Genomic DNA, 20,222 nt, shown 5'->3' with positions numbered 1-20,222 from the left:
CCGTCTCTACTAAAGATACAAAAATTGTGCAAGCTGTTAATTTCCTTGGTTTTGATCCAAGAAATTTCCTAAATCTAGGAAAATTCTCAGTTTGAATTGAACTTAATCTTATAAACCTGAAATCCAGTTTTCATTGCATTGTGAATAATCATCTCCTTTGACAGTGTTTTTCACTTCTGGTTTTAACCACCAGCTCTCAGATAGGTCTATTAGCTATAAGACATTCCAGGTGTCTTTAGAATAAAGATAATCAGGAAACAGGTTTTTATATTCAACTCTAAGTGTAGCCTGTTTGTTTGAAAGGGCATTGATCATCCATAGGGGAAGGATGGATGGCTTGAGCATTTGGGTCATTTTTTTAAAAGAAGTCCAGCTGTATCATATGATCAGGAACGAATGACCTCCAGGTTCCAGTCATTATTTCTACATTTAGTAGAAATTAGATGACCATCAGCCAGGAATTTTTTAGCAAGGATTCCTAAGTTGAAAAGTTTAGACTAGATCTCGAAGGTATATTTCCAGTCTTGAGATTCTATATTTCTATGGTCATTAGGCCACTGGAATGAATAAGAAGATTTAAAAAAAGACAGAAAGGAAGAAAATAAAAAAGCCTACAGCTTTGACTGATATAGCCATAATTGTACTTGTATAACTTCAGGCCCAAGACAATTTTATATTTAGGAAAATAAATGACTAATTCTTCATTTATATTACAAAATAGACTTTTAAGGCTATAAGAGGTAAAGTTCAGCTCGGTGACAGGAGAGTCACTCAACTACTCTTATTTAATAGGAGGCATTTCAGAATTATAATACACTTTTTATATTACCATTATTGTTAATGCTTTTTTTGTTTGTTTTTAAGAGATGGGGTCTCATTATGTTGCTCAGGCTGGATTCAATCTCCAAAACTTAAGGGCTCCTCCCACCTCAGCCTCCTGTGAAGCTGGGACTACAGGCGCATGCCATCATGCCTGGCTCATTATTATTGTATTTTGAAATAATTTAACAAGTGAGCATTGCTACATTGGAAATTCATATGATACCTTTCTCTTTCTTAGAATGCAGAGTATTACTTCAAGAAAATCAGTGCAATGAAATTGAATTGCTGCTAAAACCACCTTCTGAATTCTGTTTCTACATGCTGCCTCTCTTATTCAGAAATTACTGTGTTAAATAGCCATTAGAGTTTTACGTTTTAGGTCGGGCGCGGTGGCTCAAGCCTGTAATCCCAGCGCTTTGGGAGGCTGAGGCGGGTAGATCACGAGGTCAAGAGATCGAGACCATCCTGGTCAACCTGGTGAAACCCCGTCTCTACTAAAGATACAAAAAATTAGCTGGGCATGGTGGCACGTGCCTGTAATCCCAGCTACTCAGGAGGCTGAGGCAAGAAAATTGCTTGAACCCAGGAGGCTGAGGTTGCGGTGAGCTGAGATTGTGCCATTGTACTCCAGCCTGGGTAACAAGAGCGAAACTCCGTCTCAAAAAAAAAAAAAAAAGAGTTTTACGTTTTACTATGACTAGATCGTTACTTGGAAATTCTCACTTTGGACAATCAATACTCTCAAACAAAACATAAACTAGAAATTATTTTGTCATCATAGAGATTGTTTTTAGTTTGTTTTTAGATGGAGATGGGGGATTTGTCTAAATAAGACCACTGACCGTTTTGTTTGTTTGTTTGTTTTTTGAGACGGGGTCTCACTCTGTCACCCAGGCTGGAGTGCAGTGGGGCAATCATGCTCACTGTAGCCACAGCCTCCCAAGCTCAAACAGTCCTCCCACCCCCGTCTCCCAAGTAGCTGAGACTACAGGCACATACTACCACACCAGGCTAATTTTTAATTTTTTTGTAGAGATGGGGATCTCAATATGTTTCCTGGTCTCGAACTCCTAGGATGAGTAAGATGCCTACCTTGGCCTCCCAAAGCACTGGGGTTTACAGGCATGAGCCACCATGCCCTGTCACTGATATGTTTTCTACCAGATTTTGATTTGAGGATGATGGCAAGTTTTACTCTTTCTAAGGAGACAAAAAATTGAATGGATTTTAATTCTTTTGTTTGTTTTTGAATTTGAGATGCAATCTTACTCTGTCACCCAGGCTGGATGGAATGCAGTGGTGTGATCTTGGCTCACTAGACCCTCTGCCTCCCAGGCTCAAGAGTTTCTCCTGCTTTAGGCTCCTGAGTAGCTGGGATTACAGGCATGCACCACTACGCCTGGCTAAATTTTTGTATTTTTAGTAGAGAGGGGGTTTCACCATGTTGTCCAGGCTGTTGTTGAACTTCTGACCTCAAGTGATCCATCTGCCTCAGCTTCTCAAAGTGTTGGGATTACAGGCATGAGCCATTGTGCCCCGCCTGGATTTTACTTCTTTGTTTGATTTTGCTAACTAGAGTAGAAGAGACAGGCTACAGTCTTTGGTTCTAACTTCAAAACTGATGCTTTCTGACCAGTTTTATTAAGCCACATCTACTAAAACAAAGAAAAAATATTCTTGTACCTCTCTAAGATGTAATGCTTTAGGATTGAAACTGACAACTCTCTGAGCCCCAAACATCAACTCTACTGAAATAATGCTGTGATTAGCCTACTGGTTTGCTATCTTTTACTACAAACAGGAGAATATTCATTCCTAAACGTGATCCCATCTGATAATTCCTGTGAAGAGCCGCAGTTCACACACACACACTTAAGTGCATTGATCGAGAGATTAGGAATTCAACGTTTGCCACATCTACCCTCTGGGATAGAAATAAAGCATACCAAGTTTCCCTGTGAACATCTCTTTTTAAATTCCGTCCTCCTTTCCAGCTCAAAGACTTTCAGTGTCCTCCACAACTTCAACCAGCAGTCCACTATCCGTTTTTCTGGGGGCACAAGTTATTACTTTCCCCTCTCTCACCCTCAGCTTCCTGAGTAGCTGGGATTACAGGTGCCTGCCACCAAGCCCAGCTGATTTTTTTATTTTTAGTAGAGTCGGGGGTTTCACCATGCTGGCCAGGCTGGTCTTGAACTCCGAACCTCAGGCGATCCTCCTGCCTTGGCCTCCCAAAGTGCTGGGATTATAGGCATGAGCCATCACAGTTGGCCACCAAGATGTTTTAAAAGGTGACTGGGAGGAAAAAAGATAAGTTTACAGATGTATACAAGGATTTTCTATGTCAGGTCTGCTTCTAAGAAGGGTACACTTTTCTGGAAACGGATGTATAGCTATGTAATTGAATCCGGTTACTAAATGTAACTTTACTTTGATTACGGCCTGCTTCAAGGATAGAAAAACTAAAAACTAGTTCTCGTACCTTTTTTAAAAAACAAATAGGCCGGGCGCGGTGGCTCAAGCCTGTAATCCCAGCACTTTGGGAGGCCGAGGCGGGTGGATCACGAGGTCAAGAGATCAAGAGCCTCCTGGTCAACATGGTGAAACCCCGTCTCTACTAAAAATACAAAACATTAGCTGGGCATGGTGGCGCGTGCCTGTAATCCCAGCTACTCAGGAGGCTGAGGCAGGAGAATTGCCTGAACCTAGGAGGTGGACGTTGCGGTGAGCAGAGATCGCGCCATTGCACTCCAGCCTGGGTAACAAGAGCGAAACTCCATCTCAAAAAAAAAAAAAAATAGATAAGGAGAAACTGGGATCTCTAAATTAGTATCTGGAGGGAGAAGCAAAGGAGAAAGAAGTGCTTACAACTCAAGGAAGCTTGGATATCACACCTTATTTGGTTTCCTTGGTCATACATAACAGATTGGAATAGGAATAAAGACTCCTTTACCTTATTTATGGCTTTGTCTTACAATTATATAGCCACTTTTCATTTGTATCAATTATGGGCATATTTTCATGATTATTCACAAAATTGTTGTTCGTCAGTATTTCTAGGCATATAGTTACTTATAAATAAAATCTTCTGGCCAGGTGTGTTGGCTTACATCTGTGATCCTAGCAGTTTGGGAGGCTGAGGCAGGAGGATTGCTTCAGTCCAGGAGTTGGGACCCCATCTCTCCAAAAAAATTAAAAGAATTAGATGCACCTGTAGTACCAGCTACCAGGGAGACTGAAGCAGGGGGATCATTTGAGCTCAGGAGGTTGAGGCTACAGTGAGCCATGGTCACAACCATGAGTTGTAAGCTCAAGCCACAGAATGAGACCTTGTCTCAAAAAAAAAAAAAAAAAAAAATCTGCTGAAAAATTTCCATTATTTTTAACGTTAAAAAAAATGCCTATATGAAATCTTGGGGAATCCTTAAGAATGTGACAGAATTCAGTCCTGGGTAGGCTTCAAGAAACCTCAGGATCCCTCTTAAGAAAATCTTATTTTAATATTCTTATCAAATTATAACCACCATAGACATACATTAAATGTCATATTGGCAAAAAGTTGTGTTATTTCCTCTAGTCTCTGGGTCCCTACTTTATCTGTATCCTTAATATCACTTTCAGAACCGTAAGTTGTTTCCTGACTTAAGTCAGCAACTGAACTATAAAGGACTCTTAAAAGAGGGGGAGCTGCACCAGTTGGCATTCTGTCTCAGCGTCAGACTCTTCCCTTTGAACATGAAAGCTCTCTCTGCACTAGGTAGATAGGTATCTGCTGAAGTGGGCGGTGCCCTTTTCTTGATTCCCTCGCTGCTTGATCTTTGCTTTCCCAACTCCTTGTACCTCACTCGTGTACAGTAGCCATAATGAAGGCCATGTAGATATGGCATGAAAAATCCAGGAGGGAGCTCAGGCCAGCTTCCCAGAGTGTTCATTAGCAATTATTCCATGTTGAAATACTGCCCACATAAACATTTCTTCATTAGCAAATAAACGAGTTTGACTTGGGATGCAGAAATCTTGATGTGAGTGCTTAGGAAACTCAAGCTGAGCACTGGTTTCAGTGAAATCCCACAAGTTTGAAAAAACATGTCTTTGAATTTATGCACGCTCTTTCAGGAGTGTTAATGAGTAGAGCAATTAATACAAATCATAAGTGAGAACTTGCTCAGCTACCCTGGTAAGAATCAAAAGAGCATCTCCTAAGAATGTTTTGGAAAAAGATAGTATGATAGAGAAATTCAGATTTCTAAGGATAAAGACACTGTTCATTTTTATTAATTATGGAACAATTTCCATCATTCATCTTGATGACAGATACAGAAGGGGGGAAAGGATCAATATAAGCTTGACAGAATTAAAGCACATCAGTATTTCATTTGGGTTGTCTTTATTTGGTTGGTCACCTAGTAATCATAACTCCCGAATCACCATGCTGAAAAGTACTTATTAAGTACCTATAGTTACGGGTTGTGCTATATGATGCACATTTAAAATTTATTAAACCAGAAAAGTCCATGCTATCTAGAAATGACTAATTATCTGATAATTAAACACTGTAGTATTACCATTATACCCTAGTATGGAGGATTGCCAGTATATGAAGTGTTATTGGATTGTTATTGGTATTGAACCATTAGGAAAGCAATCTAACCACACTAAAAACTAAGTGTGCTAGTGGCAAACCACAATTCATCTTGAATATAATTGAACTTTACCAGAGAGATGCCAGAAAGGAAAGGCAATTTTAATTCACTTAAATTTCCCTGTTATTAAAGAAAATCTCGTCTTCTAAGCAACATGGAAAACTAATAGTACATTCTACCATACGTGATAACTCAGTCCAAGAGGTGTTAATGCTTCCTCAGGCAACTCCCACTTAGAGCAGATGCTTAGGTTTAATTCTAAACTAACCCAAAGCATTTGAATTTCACCACAGTAAAAAATTTTTGTGCATGCAATGAACAACTTCCTTTGATCATAGCACTTAAACCAATTTCCGTGAACTGCCTGTGACCCAAATACAGCTTATGCAGTTATTTTGTGTTTACCAACCTGCTTGATCACAGCCATGACAATGCTGGATAGTCTTGACTAGAGTACAGTTGCAGCTGTGTGACCGTGAGTGACTTGTGTCACTGGTCTCCCTATTCTCTGTTCTGTCAAAGGACGAAATTGGGCTCCACCTCTAAGGTTCCTTGCAATTGTCAGATTCTATGATTCTGTACTGATCGATTTCATTGCCTTCGCTGTTGAATTGATGCTTTGTAAAGAGAGCTCTAATAATCATGTGGAAAAGTGAGTGACCCTTGCAGGGAAGTAAGCAGTACATTAGGACCAATTCTCATTTTAGAAGTGAGGAAATTAGATAAAATATACATAGGGAAGATTTTTTTATTCTTTTCTTGGTTCTTGAGGCATTACTTTTCCCTGTATGGCTAGAATGATAGGATTGTATGAAGATATTCATTTAACTTGGTTTGTTTATAATTGAGAGTAATACAGTGAATACAACCATAATCAGAATCTCAATTATGTTGAATGAGTAAGATAAATAATGATAATTTTAAGGAAACGTCTTCAGTGGTAGATGTATAATTAATTTCTGTTCTCAAAGAAGGAAAAACGGTTTGGATGAAAGTTTCCCAGGCTCAGAAAATGTGAAAGTGGAAACATGAAGATCTTTTCACAGTTAAACAATGTTCTACACATTATGCAATGATTATGTAATTCAACAGGACAGCTTAAGGAATTTTTACAGCTTCTAAGATAACAAATCAAGTACCCCTTTTTCTTCTGAACATTTACCACAAGAACAGGAAAATATAAGGCTACTTTACCTCTAAGTCTGTTTATCTATGAAATAAAGATAAATACTTAATACCTGCACCATCAGGTGATTAAGAGGATTAAATGGTAAAACTTTTTGGCATTATGTCTGCCCATGGGAATCACTCTATAAATCATAATATGTGATTATTGTCACTTACTACCTTTATAAATTAGAAAAAAAGCATATACATTTTCATATTACTATCACCTACATTAACTTGGTAAAACTTTATTTCAGCATCTTTCTGGGGGAAGAAAATGTATCATAATATTTTACTGAATAATTTACTTTTTAGTTATTAATATATTAAAGGAAAAATACAACTTTCAGTTAGTGTTTGCTGCCTGTTTACTGTACACAGATGCCTAATTTTCTCTATCAGAAAATTTTATAGGACAAGACCATGTTCATTCAACAGATACTTATTAAGCACCTACTGTGTGCCAGGTCCTGTGTGCCCAACAGAAGAGTCTATAAACCTCAGTGGAAGTGATTTATTCAACATTTATCTCTGGGTTGATTTATGGAATAATTGCTTTATTCGATGGTATTCACTTGCATTCATTTACATAGGCATGTTGCTTGTGTAAATAGCAAGGTCCCTTGTCAGCATTACATGTCAGCATGAAGGGGGAAAATGTGAAGCATTTTACAAATAATATCAGGTGAACAGATTTCACTTTTGATATTATGTTTGGTAACTTATTTCTCAACCCTTACTGATCTAATTGAGTAGGGAAGGCCCATTTTAAGAGAAACATTGCTTTCTCAGGAAGTATGCTCAACTGTTTCAATTATTTATAAGGCTTCTATTGCTTTCTGTCAAATCATAGTTCTATTATAGAAGCTTGTTGATTTTTGCTTTTGAATTTATTTTTTGGCATTATCAGTACTATAGTCAGAGGCATTTGAACCAGAGTGACTTTATCTTAAAGAGGAGCTAAGTAAAATGAGGCTGAGACCTACTGGACTGCATTCCTAGGAAGTCAGAAATTCTTAGTCACAAGATGAGATAGGAGATACAGGTCACAAAGCCCCTGCTGATAAAGCAGGTTAAGAAGCTGGCCAAACCCCACCCAAACCAATATGGTGATTAAAGTGACCTCTGATCATCCTCACTGCTTATTATATGCTAATTATAATGCATTAGCATGCTAAAAGACACTCCCACCAACCCCATGACAGTTTACAAATGCCGTGGTATACAGTCTAAAAAGGGAAGGAACCCTCAGTTCTGTTCCTGGGAAAATCCCCGCCCCTTTCCCTGAAACACTCATGAATAATCCACCCCTTGTTTAGCATGTAATTTAAAAACCCATAAAAATAGCCAGTCAGCAGCCCTCAGGACTGTTCTGCCTATGGAGTAACGATTCTTTTATTCTTTTACCTTTTTTTTTTGCTCTGCTCTGTCACCCAGGCCAGAGTGCAGTGGTGTGATCTCGGGGAACTGCAGCCTCCGCCTTCCAGGTTCAAGGGGTTCTCCTGCCTCAGCCTCCCGAGTAGCTAAGATTACAGGTGTTCGCCACTAGGCCTGGCTACATTTTGTATTTTTAATAGAGAGGGGATTTTACCATGTTGGCCAGTCTGATCTCAAACTCCTGGCCTGAAGTGATCTGCTCACCTGGCCTCCCAAAGTGTTGGGATAACAGGCATGAGCCACCACACCCACCCAAGATAAAATATTAAATGGCTTTCTTGTTCCAAGACGAAACCTTGTCACTAAGTAGTTCCAATAAAAACATTTCTTTTTAAAATTCATGTATGTATCTAAATTGGCTCAACAAACTCTAAAGAATAAAATTAGTTCTCTCAGTGAAAAGGCTCCTTTTTGTACTTCAATGGTATGTTGTTGAAATTTCAGTCACAGAGCCCACAAAGGAAATGTACCTATCCTGACGTGATACTTCACATGTTGGTTAAACTGCTGGGTGACCTGATTTATCAAGGGAGATTTCAACAGAATACCAGTTTGCCACATGGACTAGACTCTCTTCAGTGAAGCAGGCCTATTCTCAAGAATATTGTTTCAGTGCTTACAAAGAGGAGAACTGGTACAAAATTGGATGTTTCCTAATGACTAAAAATATCTTAAAGATTTTGTTTGCTTGTTTGCAGGAAGAAATCTTTCTTGTTTTCTGCTCTGTATGCTGCCTTTATATTTGGTGGTCGGCACCTAATGAACAAACGAGCAAAGTTTGAGCTGAGGAAGCCATTAGTGCTCTGGTCTCTGACCCTTGCAGTCTTCAGGTAAGTTGTTTTTTTTTTTTTTTTTTTTCTCCTAATAAAATGTACCCATTTTATCACTTGTTGAAAGAATGCAATGATTGCGCATTTGATTTTAAATTTGATATTTTTGATTATTGAATATGATGAGGACATAAAGTCATGTTCAGAAAGAAAGCCTTCACTGTGACCATTTGCCATGATGTACCCAACCTTGTATATTTTGGGAGTTGTCAGGCCATCTCCTGTCCTGTCCCAATTGGCCATGCAGTAATCCGATTCATCTGTTAGGATGAGAAGCAATACATCAATTCATTATCGTGACTGGCTAAATAAAGATGAAAGGTTAAATGGGAAGGCCCAAAAGTAACCTGTTGAAGTCTACTGAAGAACAAGGTGGAAATACCCTGGGTGTGCTGTTGCTAACACTTAATTAAAAGATAGCACTTAGGCACAGACCAGACACCGGACATCTGTCTGTGTCAGGATTGCTAGACCAGAGAATGCTTTTGCTCTGCAGCCTCAAAAGCACCCATCACCCTCATTCACTGAACTGACTTGCAGGCATGTGTTTTATGTAACCAGCTCTGGCTTTGTAAATGTGAAAGAACTCAACACAGAGGCTGTCAGAATAAGGCCTGTTCTCTCCAGGGCATCTGTCAGCCGGTGTGCAGACTTGTTCCTTCAGAAGCTTTCAGAAGCATTTTCAGTCTTGTATTCTTTGGTGATCTAGGCAATCACAAGACTAATTAGCACACAGCTGGTGTCCAAGCAAGTGCCAGAATTTACCTAGAGTGCTAACAAAGGCACCTGTTCTCTTTCTGTTTTGCTTGTCAAAACCAGCAAGTTTATAACTAGGCTTGGGCAAGAACAGGAGGGGAGTAAATGTAGATATACTATGAAACATAAAACTATTCATTTTCATATTTATAAATACTCATTTGTACTCTTTCATATTATATATTAACTGTTCTACTTCTAAGCAGAGATGGATGTTATCATTAAAGCTTTGTTAGTCACTTAAAGTTTATTAAAAATGACCAAGTAGGAAGAAGTATTTCCATTAAACTCTTATGATCTGTGCATTCCCATAATGTTGAATCCCTGCATCTGAAACACCCACTTGCTCACCAGTACTGAATATACTTTTTATTTCAGTGCAATTTGTAAGGATCTAGGTTTGAAGTACTCATGATTTGGATCCTTCCAGTTCAATCTCTATCAGGTCATAATTCCCTATAATATGAAGAACCATTTTCATTTTTATTTATATGTAAGATTGACAGAGTATGCCTCACCTTAGGTATTTTGATATTTGTGTGGGAATCTCTATCCTAATGAAGGCTTTCATCATTTTACTGATTTTTCAATATTACTTGAACCTTTATCTTTTGTTATTTTAGATTTTAACACTTATAAGAAAAAAAGTACAATGACTCCCCTGCACCCCATCCTTGGTTAAACAATTGTCGACACTTGGCTGATCTTACTTCATTTAATCTTGCTTACCTTGTTTCTCATCCCTAAATTATTTTGAACTATTAATAATAGAGACTGAAATAATTCTTATTAAAATCATACCATGGCTAACGATTAAGTACTCTTTAAAAACAAATAAACATAATATTGTAAACTCTAAATTAATAATTCATTCCCATTAAATTTTAGATTTCTTCAGTTGTCTCACAAATGCTTCCTGTTTTACAGTTTATTTTTAAGAAACTGGATCAAAATGAGATCTATGCATTTCCATTAATCAATAACTTTTGACATAGAGATTTCCTGTCTCTCTCTTTCTTCATGATTCATCCTTTGAAGAAACCAGATAGTTTACCCCACAGAGCAGGCATCCCCAAACTACGGCCCGTGGGCCGCATGCAGCCCCCTGAGGCCATTTATCCAGCAGGCATTTCAGGAAGGGGCAACTCTTTCATTGGTGGTCAGTGAGAGGAGCACAGTATGTGGTGGCCCTCCAACGGTCTGAGGGACAGTGAACTGGCCCCCTGTGTAAAAAGGTTGGGGACACCTGCCATAGCGGTTCCTCTGCCCTGGATTTTGCTTCATTGCATTTTTCTGTACCCTCTATTTCTTATAAGTTGTAGTTAGATCTAGAAGGTTTCTTACATTCAGGTTTAAGATTTGAAAAGATTTCTGTAAGAAGAAACTTACCTTTATTAACTATTCGGTTATCCTGAAGTATATATAGTCATTACAGCAAAGATTAAGATAAATTCTTGATTCTTTGCCTATATTCATCAGGTTTAAAAAATAATAATTAGCTAGCATGTAAACAAAAGATTTGATGGTGATGGTTTAGATGGGGTTTCACCATGTTGGTCAGGCTGGTCTTGAACTCCCGATCTCAGGTGATCCGCCCACCTTGGCCTCCAAAGTGCTTGGACTACAGGCGTGAGCCACTAGGCCCGGCCAATGGTTTGACTTTTTTTCTTTAATTACAAGATATTCCTGGCCAAGCATGTTGTATATTCCTTGTCCAGAACTGGAATCAGCCATTTCTCCAAAGAGCCTATATTAGTTTGTTTTAATGCTGCTGATAAAGACGTGCTCAAAAATAGGAAGGAAAAGAGGTTTAATTGGACTTACAGTTCCACATGGCTGGGGCAGCCTCAGAATCATGGCGGGAGGCATAAGGCACTTCTTACATGGCAGCCTCAAGATAAAAATGAGGAAGAAGCAAAAGCGTAAACCCCTGATGAACCCATCAGATCTCGTGAGATTTATCCACTGTCAGGAGAATAGCATAGAGGACCCCCATGATTTAATTACCTCCCCCTGGCTCCTTCCCACAACACATGGGAATTCTGGGAGATACAATGCAAGTTGAGATTTTGGTGGGGACCCAACCAAACCATATCAGAGCCCTAATTCCTATGGTAAAGAGGAGATAATATTTAGAAACCACTATTTGGGTACTAACGGTGGTTGTTAGTGTTAAGTAGGTTTTTATATTTAAGACTTTTAAGAAGCTAGAAATGGAAATTTACTTATTCAGGTAGAATATATATATACAATCTATCATCTTTACCTTTTTTCTTTTGGAGACATTGTCTCACTCTGTCACCCAGGCTGGAATGCAGTGGCAAAATCACAGCTCATTACAGCCTCAACCTCCCCAGGCTCAGGTGATCCTCCTACCTTAGCCTCCCATGTAGCTGGGACTATAGGCATGTACCACCATGGCTGGCTAGTTTTTATTTTTTATTTTTTGGTAGAGATGGAGTTTCACTTAGTTGCCCAAGCTGGTCACAAACAATCTTTACCATTCTTGTGACTTACCTTTTATTTCTCCTTCCTCTCTGGCCAAAAATCCAAGTTCCCAGTGTTGGCCAGTAACTCCCATTTACTTTATCCTGTGATGCACATGCGGAAGTCAATAGCGATACTTTATTCTTTTTAGATTGACGAATTATTCTTGTGTCCTTCTTCATTTAATTAATTCTATTAGTTATTTTACTTTTTTCAGAGCCATGTTTTGTATAAAATTCAGAAATCCAGAACTACATAGAAAAGTCCAAACATCCGCAGTCTAAAGTTTTAAAAAAAATGGATCTTAATGTTTTTAAGCCAAAATGTGGAAAACATTGATAATGGAATTCTGTGCCTGTATTAACTGAAAGTGCTTCTGCGTTTGAAACAACATATTGAGATTTCTCTATGCTTAAAGAATGCTGGTCAACAATGTGTGGAAGTAAAAAGGCTAATTCAGAATGATATTTTTAATATTAAAGTATAAAGATACTAGAAGAAAATAAACTTGATTTTTTATTTTTTGGGGAAAGAGTATCAAAAAAGACATCTTATTTATTAAACTCCTACGATTTACTAGAAAATAAAAGCAGCCTGGGCAACATGGCAAAACCCCATCTCTACGAAACGTACAAAAATTAGCCAGGCATGGTGCCATGCGCCTGTAGTCCTAGCCACCCTGGAGGCTGAGGTGGGAGGGTCACCTGAGCCTGGGGAGGTTGAAGCTGCATTGAGCTATTACAGCATCACTCCCCTTGAGCCTAGGTAGCAGAGTGAGACCCTGGCTCAAAAAATAAATGAATTAATTAATAAATAGCACAAAATCTCAGTGTTTGTAAAGGTTGGTTGTAGTAGACTGGCCATTTAGAAGTAAAAAATGTTTACTTTTACGTGATGTGTTAGAATAAATGAAGCAAATATAATAATGTGGACAACTCTCCATTTTGAGTATTAGTAGCCATTTATTTGTGTTTTTCTGCATTTGACACATTTCCTAAAATATACATACACGTTCATACCTAATCTCATACACAATTCTGTAGAATTTCAAGTGAGTAGTTGCTTTCTGGGTCGGGGGAATCCAAATATTTATGAATGAATTTGATAGAAAGCATTCATCAGAAATATGCTCTTCTGGCCAGGCATCGTGGCTCACACCTATAATCTCAGCACTTTGGGAGGCCAAGGAGGGAAGATCACCTGAGGTCAGGAGTTCGAGACTAGTCTGGCCAACATGGTGAAATCCCTCTCTACTAAAAATACAAAAATTAGCAGGGCATGGTAGCGCATGCCTGTAATCCCAGCTACCCTGGGAGGCTGAGGCAAGAGAATTGTTTGAACCCTGGAGGCAAAGGTTGCAGTGAGCCAAAATGTCGCCACCGCACACTAGTCTGGGTGACAAAGCAAGACTCTGTCTCAAAACAAAACAAAAAAAAACACTCTTTTCACAAACTTGTTGTAATGAGTTTTAAGAAATTTTTTATTTTGGTTATAAATGAAAACTTCATTATTATAAAGATATGTTTTTGTAGAAAGTTTTGAATGGCTCTTACAATATAATTCATGCATTTTCAAATATTGTCTAATACAATAGTATAGAAATTCCTTGCCCAGGAGACAGTCTTCTATTAGGTGGTCTGCAGTGAGGTGATGGCCCAATGGCCTATCGCCCATTCCATTTCCCCATTCTTTGTCACTGCAAGATAAGATGCCATCAATTTGAAAAAGAAAGGGAAGAGAAAGAACCACATATTTCAGTAGATGAAGTAAATTTTTCTTTTGGAAAATCACTGAAAAGAGGAATTTTTGTGTATTTTACTGCTTAGGAATAATTTCTTTTCCCTCAAGTCCTCAAGCTTGCCTGTTAGCTCTTAACAGTAGCCAGGACCCAGTTACGCTTAATTTCCGGATGCCATCCACTGTTTGCTCATGAACTGAGACAACATTGTGGGAATTAAATCATATCTGCAGCATACTTTAAAAAAAAAAACAAAAGAAACCTCTTCCAACCAGTCTATTTTAAAAAGTGATGGGGTTATAATATTGTTTGCAAGAACTGCCTGCAGTTTTCCTCTTTATTTCTGGGCGTTGACTGAAGCAGGCTTCATGGAGACGTGGTCTTCATTCAGGTGGTATTCAGTGTAATTATTGAAGCCTTTCATAAGTTTTTATAGAGTAGATAAAATACGGCCAGCTGAGTTTTCCTTATGCCTACAATGGATCATTTCATTTGAGGAAGATTTCTCTGGGTTTCCCTGACAATCTCTCCCCGCGATTCCTCCAGGGTCCCTTTCAGAACCAAAGCTCCAGGTTCTGGTGTCAACTAGTCTTTATAAATATGGCCAGGATGATGGCACAGTGGCCAATTTCCAACCTGCATCCCACCTAACCCAAGGACAGGCATTTCTTTATTTGATAAGATAATTTTATGAGGCATTTATCCATGGGTGTTTGAACATTTTCTTAGGGTAAATGCTGGGAACAATTCTGGTTATGTGAATCAGTAAGACTTTCAGATGAGATTGCTCCTGGTGGCAAAGGAGTTAGATTTGGCTAAGTTACCAAACTTTGATATGGCAACAGAGCATCAGATACTTCAAGGCGCCTATCCCCTGTTCTTCACAGACACTCCTGAGTCATTTAATTGTATTGCTGCAACATTTCAGTTACAGTTGATTTGAAAAAGTTTTACATTTTTCTGGATTGGGTGCAGGTGTGTGCACTTCTGATTCAAGCAGCCGCTGCCAGTTACCTGTCGGGCAGGGTTTTCTTTTCATCAGCAGCAAAAGGCGTTCCCAGAACCCATCTCTGAGGTTCTTGACCCAACACAGATCAAAGCAGTATGTCTAGTTAGTATACATTATAAAATTATAATTACCTGGTGTTATGAATTTATGGGTGACAATCTCACACTTGCTTCACCCTTGCTTACTCCTGTTTCCTGGCGATTACTCTGGCCTCAATTGTTTTACGCTTGATTTGCACAAAGTGGATGTTCTGCACTTTGTAGTCTGACTTCTCTTCTATTAATCAGCAATTTTCCCTGTCGAACTTCACTGTAATTTCCTGGCTATATTTTCATTTTGTTATTAAATTTCATCTCTGGCTTAAATATAAAATATGTTCAAGATTAGTAGAAAATTATTCTATTTTTTTTCTTTCGTGGGATTTTTAGGAACAAAGTGCTTAAATATAGCACAGGAAACTTTCAGAAAAGTCTGTTTAATGGTGGAAGCAGTCGATAAATTGTATTTAATCAAATCATTCAAGATCTATTTCCCACTGATTTTATAAACAAATTCAGTGTTTAATATCTGAAGAATCGTTGGTTCCTCCAGGTTCCCCTTTTTATAAAGGGAACACTGTATAATAAATTACCTTATTTATAAAGCCAACAGTGTATAATAAAACTAACTGAAGCTGTTTAAGTTAAAAAAAAAAATGACAGTTCATAACCCATACAGAAGGAGTGAAGACGTGATTGACCTATAAAATGATGGTACAATGAAAAAGACAAATTTTAGAACAATGAAATCAATTTGTACTTAAGCCCCTCACAAGTGTATTCGTTTTGTTCCCATGGTTGCCAAAAGTAGCCCATCTTAATCCACAAAAACAATAATGATGACAATGACTGCAGTGATATTATTTATATAAAATAAATGGATCCATAAGCTGTAAGTGTCATAGGACAAAAGCTCCTATTTTATGAAAAACAGGTTACAAATGTTAGATTTTTAAATGCCCCAAAAGGGCAAAGTAACAAGCAAAATATGCCTTTGGAAAGTGTAATGCTGAGTAATAAAAAAGCAAGCTGGGAAATAATCCTGGAAGTGTAATACCATTTATGAAAATTTTAACAACTCATCAATTGATGCTACATTTTATTTATGAATATATATGTAGTAAAAGTATTAAAATATGCATGAAAACCTTAAGATGGTAATTAACTGTGTGGGCGAAGGGAAGGAGAGAAATCGGACCAGAGAGAATCCAAAGGAGGTCAATTCCTTTTGTAATATTTCATTACATGTAGTAACAGGTTACAATATGTCATTACAAAAGGTCAAACCAGGGAAAAATAACTATTTGATAAAACGTATGGTTATAAAAAAAACAAAGTTGAATGCAATTAATGGCATTTGTTTGTTAAAAGAAGGAGCAACAATTGTAGCCATATTATAAGATTCAGGTAATACTGCTGGTACATAAGTAAAGCAAGTTTATATCAAAACATAAATGTTGTACTTTACGGGTCCTCATTCTCTACCTGTCCCACCCACTACTGATCGGTTTCTAGTTAGAATGAAGAATGGCTTTTGTTTTCTCTTTTTTCTGACAGTAACCCTCAGTTAAGTGTGTTATGTTTTGCTGGATGGATGATTTAGAGACCTTTCTTTTCTGTGCCTGTGATCACGTCTTGAAGGATCTATCTTGGTTAATGTTTCTAACCTGTGGACAGATAGGATGTAAGTCAGATATTGTGCATTTAATGATTTGTTTTATAAAAACCTGTTTTGGTTTTATCTTTAATCTACTCAAAAATTTTGCATCTTCTTTAGCCTCTTATTTTTGCGTCATTTCATCAAAGAACCATAGAAATTGTTGACTCCAATGCCTTGATTCTTATACCATATTTGTAAATTACAGCTTTTCCTATTTTCTTAAAACTAAAATTAATGGATGTATCGGAAATCCTTTTTTTTTTTCTGAAGGAAGAATATATAAGTTTTCTTTGTAGAATCAGATTTTTCTTAAAACTAAATTACTGGAGCAATTATATATTATGATAATAAACATAACGTAATTTATGTTTATTGAGACCTAAAATAACTGAGACTAGGAATAACACAACACCTAGATAACATCTGCAGCACACTGATTGTTTGCAAGGTCCGGTCACAAAATGACACAGAACATATTTTGTTTCCCTTTGCACCAAGAGAAAAGTGAAGCACCCATGTTGTATTATTATTGAAAAGCCCAACAAATGTTCAAGGCAAAAATCTTAATAAAAAGTAAAGTTAAAAAACCCCATTGCCATAGGAAAAATAATCCTTCCATTTACTTAGTACTGCCTCCTGGATGAAGGATACCCTGTTAACATTTTTATACCTGGAGATAACAATGTCCAGTCTGAAATGGAGTGGATCTGTTTAGCATTTTGAGTTGTATTTGAATCCCTTTCAATCTGAGAATGGCAGGATATCCCTCCATTATCCTGTTCAGTTTTGTTATTAATACTAATTTTATTGTTCTGTTAACCTATACACACGTTCACAAAACTGCTGTTTAATTGTGTTATTTGGTGACCTATATATGCCATAACATAACTACCTAACAAATTGCAGCTGCAGGATAAAGAAAAATTTTTCCCTACCTACACACGGTGTATATACACACAAACCTTGTTACCCTTTACACAGTCTTCCTGCTCACCAGGAATTTATTCCATCCCCCTGACATCAGAGACAGCTCAAGTAAAATACTGCTTCAACTGGGACCTGACATCAGAAATTCTGATGCCAACCCAGACTAGCTCCAATCCCCACCCGCCCCCTGGCATAAAACCTTCATGCTTCATTAACCATGTCAGCAGCCTCATGAATACGTAATAGTGGAGTTATATGACATACGCTACTTCATTAATATTCTCTTTGTTTTCTAAACGTCTAAAACTGGAGCCTTTGCTAGATCTCGGTCTTTCTCGTCTCAAATCACAATAAAGTGACCCTGACTGAATTACTTGACCCCTTTTGAGAAACCATGAGCTATAATAAAAATAAGAAATGGGCAACTTGCCATCTTTTACAAGTGACTTGGAACTTTTAACTGGGTTCCATGCATCCTGGTCTGCTCTGGACAGTCTTAGTTTTACACAAGTAGTTTCAGTGTAATTATTAATAGCTCCCTCTTCACTCTCCGAAAATGTCTCAGTTTGAATGATAAGTAAAACACTTATTCTATTTATAACCCACGGAGAAATTATGTTGGTTCAATAAAAAAAGAAAAAGGAAGAACACCAAAGATTATTTGACAACTTACTGCTAACAAATTTCTATTTTTAGGATTGACCTCTCGACTAAAACTTGTTCTGCCTGTCTGTGGTATTTCCAAATGTTTGACACATCATCACTCAGATTTAAAATATCCAAACTGGATCTCCTTTTGATATTTATTTATCAAAATTTATCATAATTTTCCTAATGAACATCTTTAAGTCATTCAAAATATGTATACAAATCTCCTTTATCCAGTCACCAAGTTTTATCAGTTCTTGTCAGAATCTCTTAGGTAGCTGACTGCACCTCTGTTTCCACCCTGGACCCTCTGATTATGATCTTTGTCACTTCACATCTTCAGTTTTGCAACCACTAATTGCTGTCCTTCAAATGTTTCCTCTGCCCAAGGATATTCTACATAGCATGTTGTTTCCCTCTTTAAACCTTAATTGAAACTCCTTTGCTTATACATTAAAACCTCAATCTGGCTGTAAAAATGTGAAACCTTGCCTTGACTCACCCTTTACTACTGCCCTATGCAAACTTTTCTATCTAAGCCAACATGATATATCAAATCATTTCCCACGAAACAGACATACCTTGCGCATTCCCAATTTCATGCTTTTTTTTTTTTTTTTTTTTTTTTTTTTTTTTTTTTTTTTAAGACAGTTTTACTCTGTCACCCAGGCTGGAGTGCAATGACATGACCTAGGCTCATTGCAACCTCTATCTCCTGGGTTCACAGTGACTCATGAGCACAGTATCTCGTGCCTGAGCCTCTCGAGTAGCTGGAATTACAGGTGACCGCCACCACACCCAGCTAATTTTTGTATTTTTAGTAGAGACAGTGTTTTCATGTTGGCCAGGCTAGTCTCAAACTCCTGACCTCAGTGATCTGCCTGCCTCAGCTCCTCAAAGTGCTAAGCTGTCTCGTCCAGCCCCACCCAGATATTCTAATGGCTTGTTCCTCACCTCCTTTAGATTTTTGTTCACATTTGGCCTTGGCGAGGCCTTCCCTAGCCTCTCTATACAAAAATCACAATATTCCCATCCGTGCTCGTTATTGCTTTCTCCTGATTTATTTTCCTCCTTAGCACCTGTTATCTTCCAGTTCACTGTATCTATTACTTCTGTGGTTCATTATCTGTCCTGTCCACTGCACTCTGTGTTCCATGGGGGCAGAGGTTTTTGTCTGTCTGATTTTTTTTTTTATTTTTAGATGGAGTTTTGCTCTTGTCACCCAGACTGGAGTGCAATGGCACAATCTTGGCTCACTGCAACCTCCGCCTTCTGGGTTCAAGTGATTCTCCTGCCTCAGCCTCCCAAGAAGCTAGGATTACAGGCACGCGCCACCATGCCCAGCTCATTCTTTGTATCTTTAGTAGAGACGGGTTTTCTCCATTTGGCCAGGCTGGTCTCAAACTCCCGACCTCAGGTCATCCACCTGCCTTGGCCTCCTAAGGTGCTGGGATTACAGGTGTGAGCCACCGCATCTGGCCAGTAGGTGCTTAAAAAAAAAAAAAAAGGTAAGGGAAATTAAGAGACTTATTAACAACTGTCCACATTTATTTTCAAAGGGGGAAATAGGAAAATTTTTCAGCTTTTCCTTTGAATTCAAAAACTACCTGGAATTTTAGTTATTTCCAAGAAAATAATAGTGAGATTAGTTAACTGCATATTTTGCATGTGCTCAGGCACGCACGTGTGTGTGTGTTTCTAAATAAAAATATCCCAGTATGAGTGAGAATTCCAAGCTGCTGTGAAAGGGGCTTTCTGATGACAAACCAGGAAGATCACCATGCTTTGCATATGGCACTAGGTCCTCTGGCCAGTGTGGGTAGGCTGGCCTCTCCTTAGCTAAGCTGGACATCCTTGCTGGTGGGCAGTGGCCAGCAGGTCATCTGCTGCTCCAGACTTTCCCAGACCCCCATCCATGTGATACATGCAAATACGACACAGAACTCCAAGTTTATCTATGCATAGGCAAAGAATGGCTTCTCATTCTTCCAGGAACTACAGTTGACTTGATAACCTTATATGATTTGAATTGCTTATATACAATTAGAAAATCTATCCAG

General features: G+C 38.2%; 1 protein-coding gene across 2 annotated transcripts in view; it reads left to right on the top strand.

The window, feature by feature from the left end:
• The window catches only part of ELOVL6 (ELOVL fatty acid elongase 6), a 147,920-nt gene that overhangs the window by 90,656 nt on the left and 37,042 nt on the right, over positions 1-20,222 (top strand). For both annotated transcript variants that reach the window (XM_010340074.3, XM_074396567.1), the window contains one exon: positions 8,768-8,899. In XM_010340074.3, the coding sequence (XP_010338376.2) occupies positions 8,768-8,899 (132 nt within the window). The remainder of the gene's footprint in view (positions 1-8,767; positions 8,900-20,222) is intronic.

This window comes from Saimiri boliviensis, chromosome 3 (assembly GCF_048565385.1).
Source record: "Saimiri boliviensis isolate mSaiBol1 chromosome 3, mSaiBol1.pri, whole genome shotgun sequence".
Lineage (NCBI taxonomy): Eukaryota > Metazoa > Chordata > Mammalia > Primates > Cebidae > Saimiri > Saimiri boliviensis.
This window is presented reverse-complemented; position numbering and strand designations above follow the sequence as displayed.